This window comes from Idiotropiscis lumnitzeri, chromosome 8 (assembly GCF_059441095.1).
Source record: "Idiotropiscis lumnitzeri isolate Australia: NSW breed Sydney's pygmy pipehorse chromosome 8, RoL_Ilum_1.0, whole genome shotgun sequence".
Taxonomy (NCBI): Eukaryota; Metazoa; Chordata; class Actinopteri; order Syngnathiformes; family Syngnathidae; genus Idiotropiscis; species Idiotropiscis lumnitzeri.
This window is the reverse complement of record NC_142398.1, coordinates 17,037,500-17,053,065: the sequence shown is the minus strand read 5'-3', so window position 1 is coordinate 17,053,065 and position 15,566 is coordinate 17,037,500. Positions and strand designations below refer to the sequence as shown.

The window sequence follows — 15,566 nt, the reverse complement described above, 5'->3', positions numbered from 1 at the left end:
CATTTAAGAGGCTTCAAGTTGTTTAATGCCACTCCCAGGAGAAGTTTATTGTCACACTAATACACGATTACACGTTAGGTACCATATTTAAGGCCCTCGGAAAAGTCCACTTAAGCAAATGAACAATGCAAAACGCCACTGATATGCTAATGATAGTTGCTGTTTCGGAAGAATGCACGTTCGAATATGAACAGAGGAGCAAAGTATATGGGGCGTAACGTAAATGTTGCGCCAAGCGGCCTTGGCTCCATGGAAACGAAGACCAATTCCAAGGCTGGATTCGAAGGTCGCACGTGACAGCCGTGAATTTGGACACCACGCGCGGTCGTGTCGCGCCGAAAGTGACGTCATGCGTCCGAAAAAGCAGCCTTCGGAGGTCGCAGCCTGTTAATTTGGACCCGGCCATAGAGTAGTAGAAGACTACTTTCCTTTGCTGTTCAGTATTATACTGCCTCCTGGTGGCCAGTATAAAGACTGTACAATATTTTTCTAAACTTGGCTGGAATTTCATTTCCATTCATTTCAATGGCGTTTGATGTTGCTGTTGCACAGGAAACTCATCTCTGGCGTCGGCTCCAAATCACCCATGACCCTTAGAACAGGCTTTACAATAAAAAAAATATAAAATAAAATTTAAAAAAGAATAACACTGCGTCACATTTAAGAACTGGATATTTGGTACATTAGTCGAGCAACACAAAACAAAAAAACAACACGGATTGTTTGGCAAATCCCTTTATTTCACTGAGTATAGCATCACAGTTAACATCATACTGTAAAAATGCACGATTAATATTCACATTTGTAATGTGAAAACCATGGGACCACTTTACGGAAGAATTATGTAAAATCTCACATTCTCAATGTAACGCAGATGGTTAAAGCAATTCGATTGAAGAACAGAACATCCATAAAGGTATATTTAAACTATTCTTTATACAAAAGTGAGTCTATATACATGGATGAGGATATATTTACAAACACACGTTTGAAATCATCACAATGGTCTTTGTACAAAGATGCTCGAAAGGAGACACTGTTTTTTTTAATATATCCTGTTCGACAAATGAGACAAATACTGAATAAACAAATTTACTTGTACTGCAGAACATGTTCAATATCTTTAATAACGCTGATAAACAAAAAATTTGAATCAGAAATTTCTTTGTGTCCTTAATTTTACATTGATTAAAAAAAACAACTTTTTCCAGCAAATCCGGGTTTCTTTTAAGACAATTATTTTTTTATTTTATTTTAAGTTTGACCAGTAAAAGCTTGTTTTATTATTGTTATATTATATTTATTATTATTATTATTATTATTATTATTATTATTAAATGCTGATGGGCTGCAGAAATAATAATAGGTCAGAATCAGAATAGGTGCAAAATAATAATCTAAAAATGTTTTAAAAATAAAAATAGTAACAATTTGTTGACCAGTGTAATAAATGAGTTCACACCATACAACAGTAAATATGAACATCCAACATTATTATAGTGAACTAAAATAAAAATAATTGCACAATACAACATGTTTCTCAGTAAATGTTATATGTTGACTCACTTAACGCTGCAGAAAATGTTTCATTTCAGTAGTTTTAACAACTTCGAATGGCTCACTCGGCACGGGTGTTTTTGAAATATTCTGACCCGAAATACTGTGTCATCAGAAAGGGTATAAATTACAAAAATATTTTATCTACAATTTGAGTTGAATGGCTGCTGTAAAATCTCATTCAACCGTTTTCCCTTATGGACGTCTTACATTCACCAAGTCCACTTTCTCGAAACCTTCACTCCTCCATTTGCAGAAGCGACCGCCACAGACGCTACACTCACCGACAGTCTCAACCTCAACATCTTGGTGCCTTCTCAGATGATCGGAGTCCCATCGTCTCACCACAAGTTGCATCACAACCACCCGAGTACTCGCTTAAAAAAACATTACAGTAATTGTCATAATTTGTTTTGCTCGTTTTTCTGGCGGGAATTTATTGATTATGGCACTTTATGTCTTTGTGAGCGTTTTTGTATCGCAACTATGTGCACCCTGTACGTTGCTGTTAAGATTTTAAAAGGTGGTCATGATGAAGGAGTCAGGATGCTGTGTCACAGGTTCTTCCTTTGGCATCAGTTTGAGTTTCTGCAGAGGGCGCAGACAAACACAACAAAAGATTCATTCATGAATGAATTTCAGTTTGGGATCAAAATGAATGAGAAATCAATCTTCAGTCACGCACTTGCTTAGCGAGAATGTATATTTGTTTACAGTTGCACTCAAATGGCTGCATGAATATTTCTTGCAGTTAGTTGTGTTTGGCACATTAAAATGACCATGCATTATGTTTGTTGACCTTTGACCTGCGTTCTTTCTGTATTTTTTTATTTATTTTTTTGCTTTTACAAATATAATAAAGTTTTCTTGGTGGCTTTAATGGAATTATTTGTGATTTTGGTTTTAGTTTGAATGTTAATCATGCTAAGAGCTTTTATTAATGTACCAATCAATCTCCGTGTAATAACTGAAAAGTTCACCTGTTTATGCTTTTACGTTCTTTTTGAAAAAAAAAAAAAAAATGCCACAAGATGCCAACAAAGTCCTAAATAGGAACGTAACAGTGGGGTGTTACGATACATATCGACTGAGGGACAAACTTTGAAAATCATCAGTAAACCAATTCATAGGTTAAAAATATTTTAAGATCAAACTTTGTGCTATAATTAAATTTAAAACTATTAATCCAGGCGATGATAAATATCTTTGGCTCGCATTAATTACTCATCTTTTTTCACTTTTGGTGGTGCACTTTTTGGTGCACATCTGTATTGAACGTCGTGACATTCTTGTGACAATACAGCGCACAAAATAAGAACAAGGCCGGTGCTGTAATACCCTCTGATGGTTGTTTGTTTCAACAGGGCGAGGAGGACATCTGCTCGTACTCGGGACACTTAAGGAGGGCGGGGTAGTTGGAGGAGTTCATCTGGAGGGAAGCCTCGGAAGAGATGGACGAGGGGCTGCGGCCGCGTCCGGCCCACGCGTCCGGATGGAGGAACTGGCCCGAGTAGTCTGAACAGTTACTGAGGCGAGGCCGGTAGAAACCCTGGTGGGGTCGGTACATCTCCTCCGCCGTGTAGCGCTTCATGAAAAGGTACACGGACATCACGCCGGCTGTCTACAATAGCAAATTTCTCCGTTAGAAAGAGAAGCATGATGCATCCGAGTGACAATTTCAGGAGTATTGGCCGTCAACAAGCCACTTGTATTATTTGTTTGTCATAGTTTTTTTTTAATGTAGGATGGCCTTCCTGACGCAATTCTCCATTTTATTTGTTATTTTTTAATCTGGGTTTGTACAAGGAATTCAATCGAGATCATTATTCGGCCATTGTGTTATTGCACTGCTTCGCCACTAGGGGGCACTGTGATTGCACTATAGAGATCCTTTTGAACCAATGTGAGGCAAAAACAATAAGAATAAATGTTTCCTGAACAGTACCAAGACATTTAATGTTTATCAAACTGTTTTGTGCAATGGGACAAAATGGCATTACCTCAGTGAGGAGGAAGGAGATTGCGGCGAAGGCAAACGACCACCCGTACTTGTAGCTGAAGTAGGCCCCATTGCTTTTGGTCCGATTCAACATTTCATCGTTGATGTTTGAGATGTACAGCACCAGACCAACGACCAGCGACAGACCTGTTGCACAGAACCAACACATTAGTGGTCGACTGACATCCGTTTTACTCTGACTCTACAGGAGAAGTTTCATTCATGCGAATCTACAGGCAATTAAACATAGAAAAAAAACAGCCGGATTGTAATTGTACTATCATTAAAATATAAATGATTCATTGTTATTTCTATAGCACTTGTCCATATGACGTCTTTATTTTTGGCTGGTTTTCCGTGTTTTGAAATTTGCCAGATCGGGCTACATCTTTCTGGGTCTCCAAGTGAACTTGACAATTTGGAGACAGAAAGTACATTAGATATTAGACCAAATAAAAGCAGGTCTAAGTTGAGGCACAGGTGGTATAACGAGATTTTGGTGAATTTGATCGAGACAAAGGTCGACTGATTCTGACGACCATCAACCAAAATTCCAAAAGAAAGAATAATTCACCAATATGGACAGTTGGAAGCCGCTTTTCGCTAGACTTGAGCTCGGCATGAAAATATGTTCTCTTCACACATGCTGCAGCAATACCTGATAGTATGAAGAAGATTCCCGAAACAAAGGCCAGGATGGTGTGATGTGGTCGAATGTGTCCAATGTTGCTGAGGACAAAACCAATGAACATGAAGAAGAGGCTGACCAGTGGGAAAGGTGTGGCCGAACGGATCATCTCTGCAACAAAACACAAATGAAGATTGTTTTTCTTCATTTATTTCTTTTTTTTAACAACAGTACTTACAAAACTATCATCAGGTGTTCCACAGGAAATTATCTAACTTCACTTGATTGATCTGAAAATAATATTTCATTCATTTTATAATTGACAATAAATATAGATTTGAATTCCATTCATATTTATTCAAGCTTGACTCGATTGACTTACTCAGGACACTAACAGTGGACTCCGAAGTCATCTGGACTTTAGTGGGCATCACATATTCAATGGTAAAACAGCGACCTTTCTCCTCCCCTAGAAGGAAGAAGAGGCAGGATATCAGCTTTGATCGTACACATTTAAGGCATTAATGTTATGATAAAGTATATCAAACACATACCCCCAACAGGGCTGAAATGTTGATAAAAGTGAAAATGTGCAATACTGAATATATATCGTATGGGCAGTGCCGTTGTTATTCTGGTTGGTGGCTATTCACCGTTAAATGTATTGTGACAAAAAATGGTTAAAAAAAAATTTAATGTACGTGAATATTATTTTGCCTTCAAAATGTATTTGCTCCACAATTTTGCTACAAAGAAGGCCACTAAAAGAGCAAAGCTAGTGGTGATGTACGACTTCTGCATATTAGTGTAGATGTGGTATTTTTGTCCAGAGGCAAACTCATTGACAATGACGGGTCTTTTCAAAGAAAACTCAGCAGGCAGGAAACAAAACAGCATAGCATTTTAAATGCAGCATTTGCTATTTGTTCAACTTTGTCCGGCATCTTTGTATGACTTGCAATGTTGCAAATATCTCTATGTCAGCTGATTTTAAGTAACCATTTTTTTCATCGTTTTGACACATATGCTTCTGAATTCTGCTTGTATTTATTTGTCAACTTTGTTGAGGACTGAGATTGTTTTTTTTTTTTGTTTTGTCAAATATGCTGCCATGGCGGTGGAGATAGTTTCGCTGATAATCTTCTAGTCTTAGAGTCTCCAAAAACGTATCAATAAAGTACCACGATGAACATGACTAAGATGACTCACAAGGATGTCTCTTGAGTAAACATTTTTTCCTTGACATCCATGTGCGATGAAAACAAACAAAGCGCAACCTCATTCAAGCTCTCCATTGTAACTGTAGCGTGCGATAATGGCCGGCGATTATTTGTAGGTCAAACGTAGCAGTTAAGTGGGCAATAAGGCCACTCGATTGCCCTTAAAACACAGCGGCCCATTACGTCGCCCTGTTAAAAGCGAAGGCCTGCTGCGGTTCAGGAAAATATCTGTTATGACATCACACAGTCATGACCTGCCTACATACGGTTTGTGCGGCCGTCAGTGCGACTGGATTTATCTTAGCGTAGAGCATGCGCAGAGCTCAAATATTTTTATTTGAACTCATTCACTGCCATTGACGGATATTGACGTCAAAAAGTACATTCATTCTACAGCAGTGAATTTAATAGTACAGCATTACAAAGTAAACATTCAAAGCCGTACTCTCTTCACTTGTGTATGAGGCAAGACTTTTTTTTTTTTTTTTTTTTTCAAAAAACATGCTGAGTGAGTGGAAAGTGCTTTTAACAGTCACAAAGGCGTAATTGCCGCCTCTTTTTCCACCTTAAGTGTGAATGTTGCAGCACACGTTGTCGCTCTTTGCAGCAGCTTTCAACAGTCTCAGTCCATGTCGTCATGTGACATCACAAGATTGTGTTGACATATCCGTCGAGCGGCAAACTCCTCTTCAAGATGGTAAAACCATTTTTTTTGGAACGCGCCATGGTAAAGTTAGAGCAACACCACAAGACTGGGAGTCACAGCTTTTTGTGTGCTTTTCACACATGCTGCATTGCTCTGTGGGTAACGTAGCAACTAGATGGAGAGATAGAACTTTAAATAGAATGAAGATTGTTTCTAAAAATGCATGGTTATATTAACTCGTGAAGATTAAAGCGAAAATAATGTGCTGCCAATCATTTTCCTGAGGTTATAACTGCAACTTGCTTGACTTTAGGCAAGGCAGGCAGTTTTATTTATACGGCACGTTTCATACACAAGGCAACTCAATGTGCTTCATAAAAGCACAGACACAACACCTGCAATCAATTTACAAACATAGCAGTTAACAATTCAAAAAGGCAGTGAAAGCACACACAAAACTAAAGTGGCTTACAAAAATAAGTAAAGTGTACGCTGACAACATTTAAACACTTTCGTACAGGGGTGGGCAAACTTTTTGATTGGCGGGCCACAATGGGTTCTAAAATTTGACCGAGGGGCCGGACCAGGAGCAGATGGATGGAGTGTTTTGGTAACCTCACCTCATTGGAGAAAAAAAATACATTTAATTTTAAATTAAAGTGAACGGAAGCCTCTTTGAAAAACCACAGTATTTAGAAAATAAAACATTAACAAGGTTTATTTATTTATTATTTGTTTATTTATAAATTCTTTTCAAGTTCGACGGGCCAGATTAAAACGTTTAACGGGCCGCATGTGGCCCCCGGGCCGTAGTTTGCCCACGCCTACATTAGTAGATAACTGAAAAACATTTAAAAGTAAAAAAATAAAAAATAAAAGTGTGTTTCTAAAATATTTAAAAGAAAAAAATGATTTCTTTTTTTGGGGGGGAGAGCCCTACTTGTTTTCTATTCAATCAGCGTTTCTTGAACGTATTCAGGATCCAAACCGTTCTGTGATTTATAGACGCGTAGCAGATATTTGATTCGACAGCTAATCTGGAGCTAGTGGAAAGCCTTTAGGACTGGAGTAATATGTTCTATTCTCTTTTGTTGTGGTCAGAACTCAAGCTGAAGCGTTTTGAATGAGCTGATTTAAGGGGAAATTCAAAATCTTATTCTGATTTACACAGAATTTTGGGTTGCGTCTCCAGCATAGGAACGGAAGTCGTTCTAAGCCAAGAACTACTTGTATTTAATTTAAGTGAAGACACTGATAATTACAGTTTACACTTTGCATGTGACCAAATTCTCTCATGAACTTCTGTATTTGCTCCAAATGTTCTGAACGTACCAGCCAGGAAACAAACTCTCCAGAGGCCCGAGTGGAGGGCCATGCGTATCTCGGCGCTCTGGTTGAGTGGAAGGATGACGCCTTCCTCCAGGTAGAGCCAGTAGTCGGTGCTTACGGCGATGCCCAACAGGCCCAGGCCGCAAACAGCGAACACGCTGCTTAGCAACGTCAGCGCCTTCCTGCCACATAGGCTCATACCACAGCCTCAAGAGCAAAGATTGAGAAGCTGCGAGGAGGGAGAGAGAACCACAAAAAAGATTGATTTCACATGGGAGGTAAATCAAGGGGAAGGAAAGTGTCTGCGTGATGTAGAACAGGTTGAGAACACGAATGACAATTCCGCCTCCTTTGGCATTGAACATTGAAATTCATGAAATTTAGCATTGCAGATGGTGTACATAATGTTTCGGCATCGGAACTTCAAAACAATGAGGTTTTCATATGCTCGCATTTGGCAGAAGCCCGAGCGCTGAATAGCTTGGCACAGGATTTGGTGTTGAAAGGAATTGATTTTACATAATGAGCGCTCAGCATGCTGCAGTATTAAGCGCTCTCTGGGAGACTGGAAAGACGCAAAGTAATTATGTGGAAGGATTTTTAAGTCTTTAATTCTGCTTGGGCTTTTCTCTTTTTTTTTCCTATCATGGGAATTTTGATTAGTCTAAATCAGGGGTCTCAAACTCGCGGCCCGCGGGCCATTTGCGGCCCGCGGGATGATAGTTTGCGGCCCCCGCCTTATTATGAAAGTTTAATGTTCGTGCGGCCCGCGAATTTGATATGACTGGCACTTTACACTGTAATTACAGTGTAATTAAAGCTTTATAACTACAGAAGTAGGCCTACTCATCCCAGAACTATGGTTTATGCTTAGGATCTCTGCTATTTGACAAGATTTTGATTTGATTGACAGGAGACCCATGCGCGAACAGGATGTGCAGTCTGACGGAGCTTTGCATCAGCACTAGCACAGACGGGACTAATTATAAAATGTAGGATTACCTGGTCACAGTGGATAAAATTGAACCGCGGATTATTGTTGGGCACATCTTCAGCTTTAAAACGAGGGTAGGATTGTAATTTTTTTCCGATGTTTTTGTAGGGGTTTGATTGATGAATGTTCCACTCATGTTCAGGACAATTCATGTTCAGAAGAAGATTAAAGAACTGTTAATACAGACATTTGACTCATTATTATTATTATTATTATTATGATTATTATTATTATTATTTATTACTGATTAATTTTCTTATTAATTGCTTAATTATTTTCTTATTAATTCCTTATTTATTTTTAAATCTTATTTTGTGTTAAAAAATAAAAATAAAGACATTTGAGAAGATTAGATTTTTTTTATTTTTTTCTTGCGGAAAACCTGATGCGGCCCAGCCTCACCCAGAGTCTGCCTCTAGTGGCCCCCAGGTAAATTTAGTTTGAGACCCCTTGGTCTAAAGCCATAGGAGAACAGAAGAGGAGGAGAGCCACACCTCTTTCGTTGATGTGGTGCAGCATTGAATTTAGTCAATTGAGCTTTAGAGAATGACGACTAGCATTTTAACCGGTTTATATATGGACGTATACGTTAAGCATGTCAAAAAAAAAAATGTTAAGATGTCTACATTTAGATTGTATTCAAGAATCAAAGAAAGCTATTAGAAGAGTCTCTGAATTAAATATACTCCCTATTTGGTGGCAGTAGTTTGACAGGACAAAGAGGAAGGGACATGTATGAAAAATGTCGAAAAAGTATAAAACAACAATAATTACACGCACGAGAACAAATGATGGATTCGGGAGGCAGTGCGACACCCTATGAGGAAGGTGTAGCAAATAGGAGAGCACAGGACGTGTTTTTGTTGTTTTTTTTTTTATCTATTTTCTTTTTAAATTAATTAAAGTCCTGTGCATTTTCCTATTACTGTAATTTACGGTCTATAAAGCACACCTGTATATAAGCTGAAATTTTCTCTGTTGAAAAGAATGAGTTGTTTTCTGCATGTTCAGAGCAATTTTGTACTGTGAATGCACATAAAGGTACATAAACAGATTGTTAAAACTAAAACAACAGATTCGAGAGAAAAAAAAAAAAATCGAGATTTTTTTTTGCGTATTTTCTGAACTAAAGAGCGCCCCTACTGGTGAAAGAGAAATCCACAGAAAAGCTGCACCGTTGTATTAGCCGCACGGTTCAAAATGTACGGAAAAAAGTAGCGGCTTATCGTCAAGAAAATACGGTCATTTATTACCTCAACGTATGCTTCTACCCAAAATCACATTAATCATTTAAATTATGATCGGATTGATAATATACTTTTTTCTCAAGTTATAAATGGAATTATGTTTTTGTCTTGTCCCCAAAATGTAACCAGCATCTACTGTACCCTGTACCTGAAAAGAACACATTAAAATGCAAACTCCGGAAGTAAAAGGGAACCGAAACACAGTCGGAGCTATTTTTAGCTTTGTCCTTTATCTGAGAGCCACAGGTCAGCGGGTTGTGAAGAAAATCGGATTGGAAGATGAATTGAAGTATTTCAACCCCCCTCATGTGTGCAATTACAATAAATATAGACTATTTTATAGAGAAAACTGTCCATCCATGTTCTGTTTTCTTCGCCGTCGATTTGTCCTTATTAAGATTGGAGGTAATGTGAGTTTATCCCAGCAGGATTTGGGCAAGTGGGGTACATCTCGGACTTGTTGCCAATCGATTGCATGGCTCTGTACACTTCTGGAGAATTTGGAGTCTTCAACTAACTTGATGTGTTTTTTTTTGGGGGGGGGGTGTGAGGAAGTTGTAGATTGGAAAAGCGACACAAGCACAGGGACATTGTCCAAAGCCCCCCCCCGACGTACAGCGAGATACACTCAGAATGAACAAGATCTAAATTTGGCATACAAATGTATTCATATTCACCTATTTTCACTTTCGTCAAATTTCAAATTTGTATTTGTTAAACGTCTGACGCAAAGCTACCCACCCGCTTTCATTAAGTAGTATTCTACGATTATGCATCCACCCACATCGAGCACAAAGCATTGCGACTCTACTCTAAATATAGTTTCACAGATCCTGCTTAATGGTGAACACCCACAGACATTTAGTGTGCTTGTGTCGACTTTTCATACGACATCCACTTGATTTTCTGTTAAGTAGCTAATTGGTTAGAGCTTCATGGGCTGAAGGACTGCGTCTCAGGTGCCCATGTGATGCCAAAAGTACGATTAGATGCGGCACATGCCACTGCTCGAGTAAAAGACAAACTATCTGGTAAATTGAGGCAGTCCTTTTTGTTTGGCGGGTCACAATGGGTTCTAAAATTTGACAGAGGGGCCGGACCAGGAGCGGATGGATGCCGTGTTTTGGTAACCTCACCTCATTTAATTTTAAATGAAAGTGAACAAAAGCATCACAACAATATATATGTCTTGGAAAAACCACAGAATTTAGAAAATAAAACATTAACAAGGTTTATTCATTTCATTTTTTTCTAGTTAGGCGGGCCGGATTAAAACGTTTAACGGGCCGCATGTAGCCCCCGGGCCGCAGTTTGCTCACCCCTGATTTAAATGCTCTTTCATTAGATGGCAGAAAGTACGATGAACTCCTTTTCCCTCCACAAGAGTGCTTTTGAGTAAGTTGCACACCAGACATATGGCTTCATACACACATATACATCTGCCTCTATACAGAACTATTGCTATAAATAATGTGAATATCCGGCGGAGAAATCAATGCATTCAAGTTAAGATCGCTACGGCAACGAGGATGCCACTTTGTGTTCGACAAAGACCAAGATTCCTTGTGGATAGTGCAAGAGAATGCGCCGAACACAAACAAACAATGCCCGTGGTCTTATTTGGGTATTGAATAATTCATATTACTTATTAATTAATTATAAAATATTTCCATTACTCATACTGTACATTTTTGTAAAATATTATAATGCTCGTTGTTTTAAACTCAACATTGTGAGTTTTTAGTTTTATTTGTCAAAGCTGAAAAATGTAGAGATGTTCTTGTGGAATAAATCAACATTTATTACCACAAACACAAATTGGTACCATACTGGTCTTCATTCCCAGGAATCGGTACCAAAGATAAAGTCATCTTTTTTTTTTTTTTTTGCGAAGAATGTGTTTATTTGGAGAGGCAGAGATCAAAGACGGCGAGCTATTTGCACCCCAAACATACGGAATATGATGCTGGCAAGTCGGTGGTTGGTTGCAAGACTGAAGATAAAAATGGAGCACAATAAAAAAAACTAAAAAAAACCTTGAGTCTTATCCCGGAGTTGCTCTTGCTGTCACACTTTGCTCTGAAGATAGTTACTTTTGAGCCTTTACCGTGTCTTAGTTATATTTTTTAGCATTTTTAATAAATCGAGGAATCTGACAAGGCATGTTGGCACTTCTTTAGAGATTTCTTTTTTTTTCCAACAACTGTCAGAAATCAAACACGGATGCGCTTTGCGGTGCATGTTGACCCAGATAGAAGAGCTGTACGAGCCCTTCCGCAAATGTAGTTCCTGGGTGACCTCTGTGTGGACAGGCAACAAACACAACGCAAGATGGCCACAGAGGTGCATGACGACCGCCGAAGAGAGGAGAAGAGAAGAGCGAGAGGAGAGGAGAGTGAACAAGACCAGCACACAGCTGGATGCGGCCCCCACGATTCTTCCTCCGTTCGCCTGAACTAGAAGATGACTGAGTGTTGCCAAAAATACGCACAAACACCCATCCTCTATATTCTCGCTTTCGTACTCGCATACATTAAGAGAGGCTTAGATGCAGCTGTGAATTGACCATTTTGAAAAACAATCTAATTGTGTTTTTTGCATCCATCCATCCATTATGTAAGCCGCTTTCCCACACGGGTGTCCTGGATCTTATCCCAGCTGTCCTTGGGCAGTAGGCGGGGGACACCCTGAACTGGTTGCCAGCCAATCACAGGGCACACAAAGACCAACAACCATTCACACCAGAGGACAAGTTAGAATGTTCAAACAACCTAACGCGCATGTCTTTGGAATGTGGGAGGAAACTTGAGTACCCGGAGAAAAGCCACGCAGGCATGAGAAGAACATGCAAATTACCCACAGGAAGGCCGGAGCCCGGATTCAAACCATGATCCTGTGAATTGTGAGGCGCACCAGTGACCAACCAAAAGTTGTCCCATTCAACAGGAAATCCAATTTACTGCATGCTGCATTGGACCGGGTAACTCGGCTAACAAAATTAAAAGCTCAACATTTTTAATAACGGAACTGAATGTTTTGAAAGAAACCTCAAAGATATAAAAATAATCTCATGATAGCGTCATCGCCAAGTGACCATAGTAACATTCTCTTTGCATGTGACAAGAACGTCTCGCTAACTTCACCCTGTCACCTGGCAACACCACACAGTGAATGAATTCCGCATGAGTCGACAAGCATAAGCAATCATCTTCCTCTGTATTTTTATTAATTAACCGCTGTTGACTACTTTTTTTGCAATTAAGAATGTTAAAATGTTCGTTTGAAAAAAAGGCCTTTACACTTCATAAAAGTTTGATGTTGGTAAAAGTTCAAGGCTGGGAAGGATTCATTATTTTCCCCATTCCTCAGATAACTTTGGTGTTCACCAGAAGTTACAAAATATAATTGTTTTTTTTTTCATGTGAATAAAATGTGTGCCAGAGCCCGAACACCGCAAATAACAGAATCATTTCCAAGAAATCCTTGACTCCTGACAATGTAAATTTGCAAATTCCAAATTATAAAATCGTTACAGTGGCAAAGGCAAGTCGCTCCCTCAACCTACTTGACAACTGCACCATGTTTTTGTGGTTCAACAAAATGATTTGTCGTGCCTCAAAACATTGTTTCCCGACAAAAAAAACTGTGCTCCACAGTTTGAGAAAAGTGAGTCTGAGCTTGTGACTGAACTTTTTTTTGGGGCAATTTTCGCTCAGTCTGTGGTGGGAAAAATATTATGTTGACCTGCAACCGATGAATTGGTTTTAGCATGTATTGGCCCAGTACAACTACCAGTATGTTGGACGATTTCAAGCCTTTTTTTTTTTCTCGAGTATTCTGCATAAAGGGCAACAAAAACATCAGTGAATAATACATGAACACAACATTTATCCTCATTTGAGTCAACACAAAAGAGAGCAGAGCACATCAATGCTTGTCTCTTTGCAACAAGTCGCCTGTCATTCACCATCACACCAGTAGCGACTGCCGCAACAAAGCCCCGACAGTTCTCCGAAAGTGTTTATGCTGCAGTTGCAAACACACATAACCACCGCATGACACACATCGCAATCTCTATTTCCACTCGAGCACTATTTGTCTGGCCAGCATGTTGAGAAATGGCTGTCAGCCAAGAGAGGCTGTGGGCTGCGCACTGCTGCACTACAACAAAGACATCAAAAGACATACGACACATTTTGATTGACTTTCATCAGTAGGCTTGCAGCAACAAAAATGAGCAAAGTACTTTATTGAGCGGCTTACTGATGAGCTGCTTTGTGCAGCACAATTCGCTGTCCATGGTGCTGAAACGTCAATAACGCCACTTATAAAGCGTTGCTTTAGTTGTTTTGATTTTAGCCGCTTAGTTTGAGCGGAATCGCTGTTATCTAATCCAAACAAACAACAACTTTTTTTTTTTTAAAAAGTCATTTCACAATGAATCGACACTCAGTGGGAAATTCTGCTCGAGGATGGCACCCAATACAAGAGCTGGATCACAAATGGGGCTCCGATTCGATTGACAATGTCAGACGTATTGATACATCAAGAAATCTTTTATTGATGTTTTAGTTTATAGCGCTGTAGAACTGTACACAATTACACTGAGCATATTCTGATATTTTATTTAACATACAAGTCAAACTATACTAGTAGCTGTAACGTGACTGTTACGGTAAAATTCACTCCTCTCTAATTTGTGTCAAATCAAAACGGAATATTATATTATATTTGGTGAAGACGGTTTTCATTTGTGTTAGATTTGAGTTAGATGAAAAATGTACAGAGAATGTTTACGAGACAGCAATAGGTGTTAAGATTATAAATCGGGTGAAGATGCAAATCAACCTCATACGATTCTTCTTATGTAGAAATGAAACATTTGCGTCCTCTCACTCTGAAGCTCTCGTGCCTAAGTTATGTCGACAGCACGCACCAAAAAAATAAAAAATTAAAAAAACGTGAAGCTTGAGGCTAAACAACAACAGCTGCCACGACCATGGCATTAAAAGAGCAAAATAAACTATTCATTTAGCACTGCGAGTTTGTAAAACACATTGCTAGTTGTTAAAACATATGGTGCGTAGGAAGAACCCGAACAATTACAACAATCTTGTTGACACACATGACATTAGTGGAAAGTAAAAAAAAAATAAAGCCACAGTAACATAACATCAATCCGAAAATGGCGTTACCTTCACGAAGGAAAAGTTGTTGGGGAAAAGGCTGCTCGTCTCCTTCGTTGTTCGGGTGTGTTTTGTTTGTTGTCCTCTTGTTCCGGCGCGTAATCTCCACTTTGGAGCCAAGCACAGCTGTGAGCACCCTAGGCTCGTGCACGCCTACTTGCTCCACAAAAGGGAGCGCGCGTGGCACGTGCCAGCCGACCTCAAGCACCGCCTAACGTCAAGAGCACTTGGAAATTACGTTTGGTTGGCGATTCTGGTGGATATAGTGCAGATTACCAATCGAGCAATCACACAGACAAACCTTTATTTAGATGGTGGGGGGGGGGGGGGGGGTCGTATATCCATCCCTAGATGGGTTACATATGCAAGGACCATGACGCACGAACCCCCACCCTCCTCCAAAAAAAGGACAACACATCGCACATATATTATTATGATTTTTTTTGTCAGTAAGAAATTGACATGGAAAATAAATAACATAACGAAACAATTAACAGCACAGAAAGAAAACTTTTAATGTTTAAGTAAAAATAAGAAAAAAATTAAAATACAACATGGTGTACTTTTTTTTCTTTTCTTCCGGGGCTAAATGATTTATAATTCGTAAATATACTTTATGATATTAAATAAAATGCTGGCGAGGCTTAACTGGGCTACATAGATTTTTGACGGGGCAAAAGCACCGTTCTTGCCCCTATGTAGCGCCATCCCATGACCAAAAGTTCACACAATGAAGATTTTACCATGCATTGTAATTTAT

The 15,566-nt window shown here is 39.1% G+C and overlaps 1 protein-coding gene across 1 annotated transcript; it reads right to left on the bottom strand.

Annotated features, from left to right (window-relative positions):
- Nucleotides 1-719: 719 nt before the first annotated feature.
- LOC148332438 (voltage-dependent calcium channel gamma-5 subunit) lies at nucleotides 720-15,121 on the bottom strand. The gene is made up of 7 exons (XM_088303759.1): nucleotides 14,816-15,121; nucleotides 7,383-7,608; nucleotides 4,567-4,653; nucleotides 4,215-4,355; nucleotides 3,558-3,703; nucleotides 2,896-3,178; nucleotides 720-2,145 (listed from the first exon to the last, which is right to left on the bottom strand). The coding sequence occupies exons 2-6, from the start codon at nucleotides 7,576-7,578 to the stop codon at nucleotides 2,915-2,917; spliced, it is 834 nt and encodes a 277-aa protein (XP_088159885.1). The 5' UTR covers nucleotides 7,579-7,608; nucleotides 14,816-15,121; the 3' UTR covers nucleotides 720-2,145; nucleotides 2,896-2,914.
- Nucleotides 15,122-15,566: the final 445 nt, after the last annotated feature.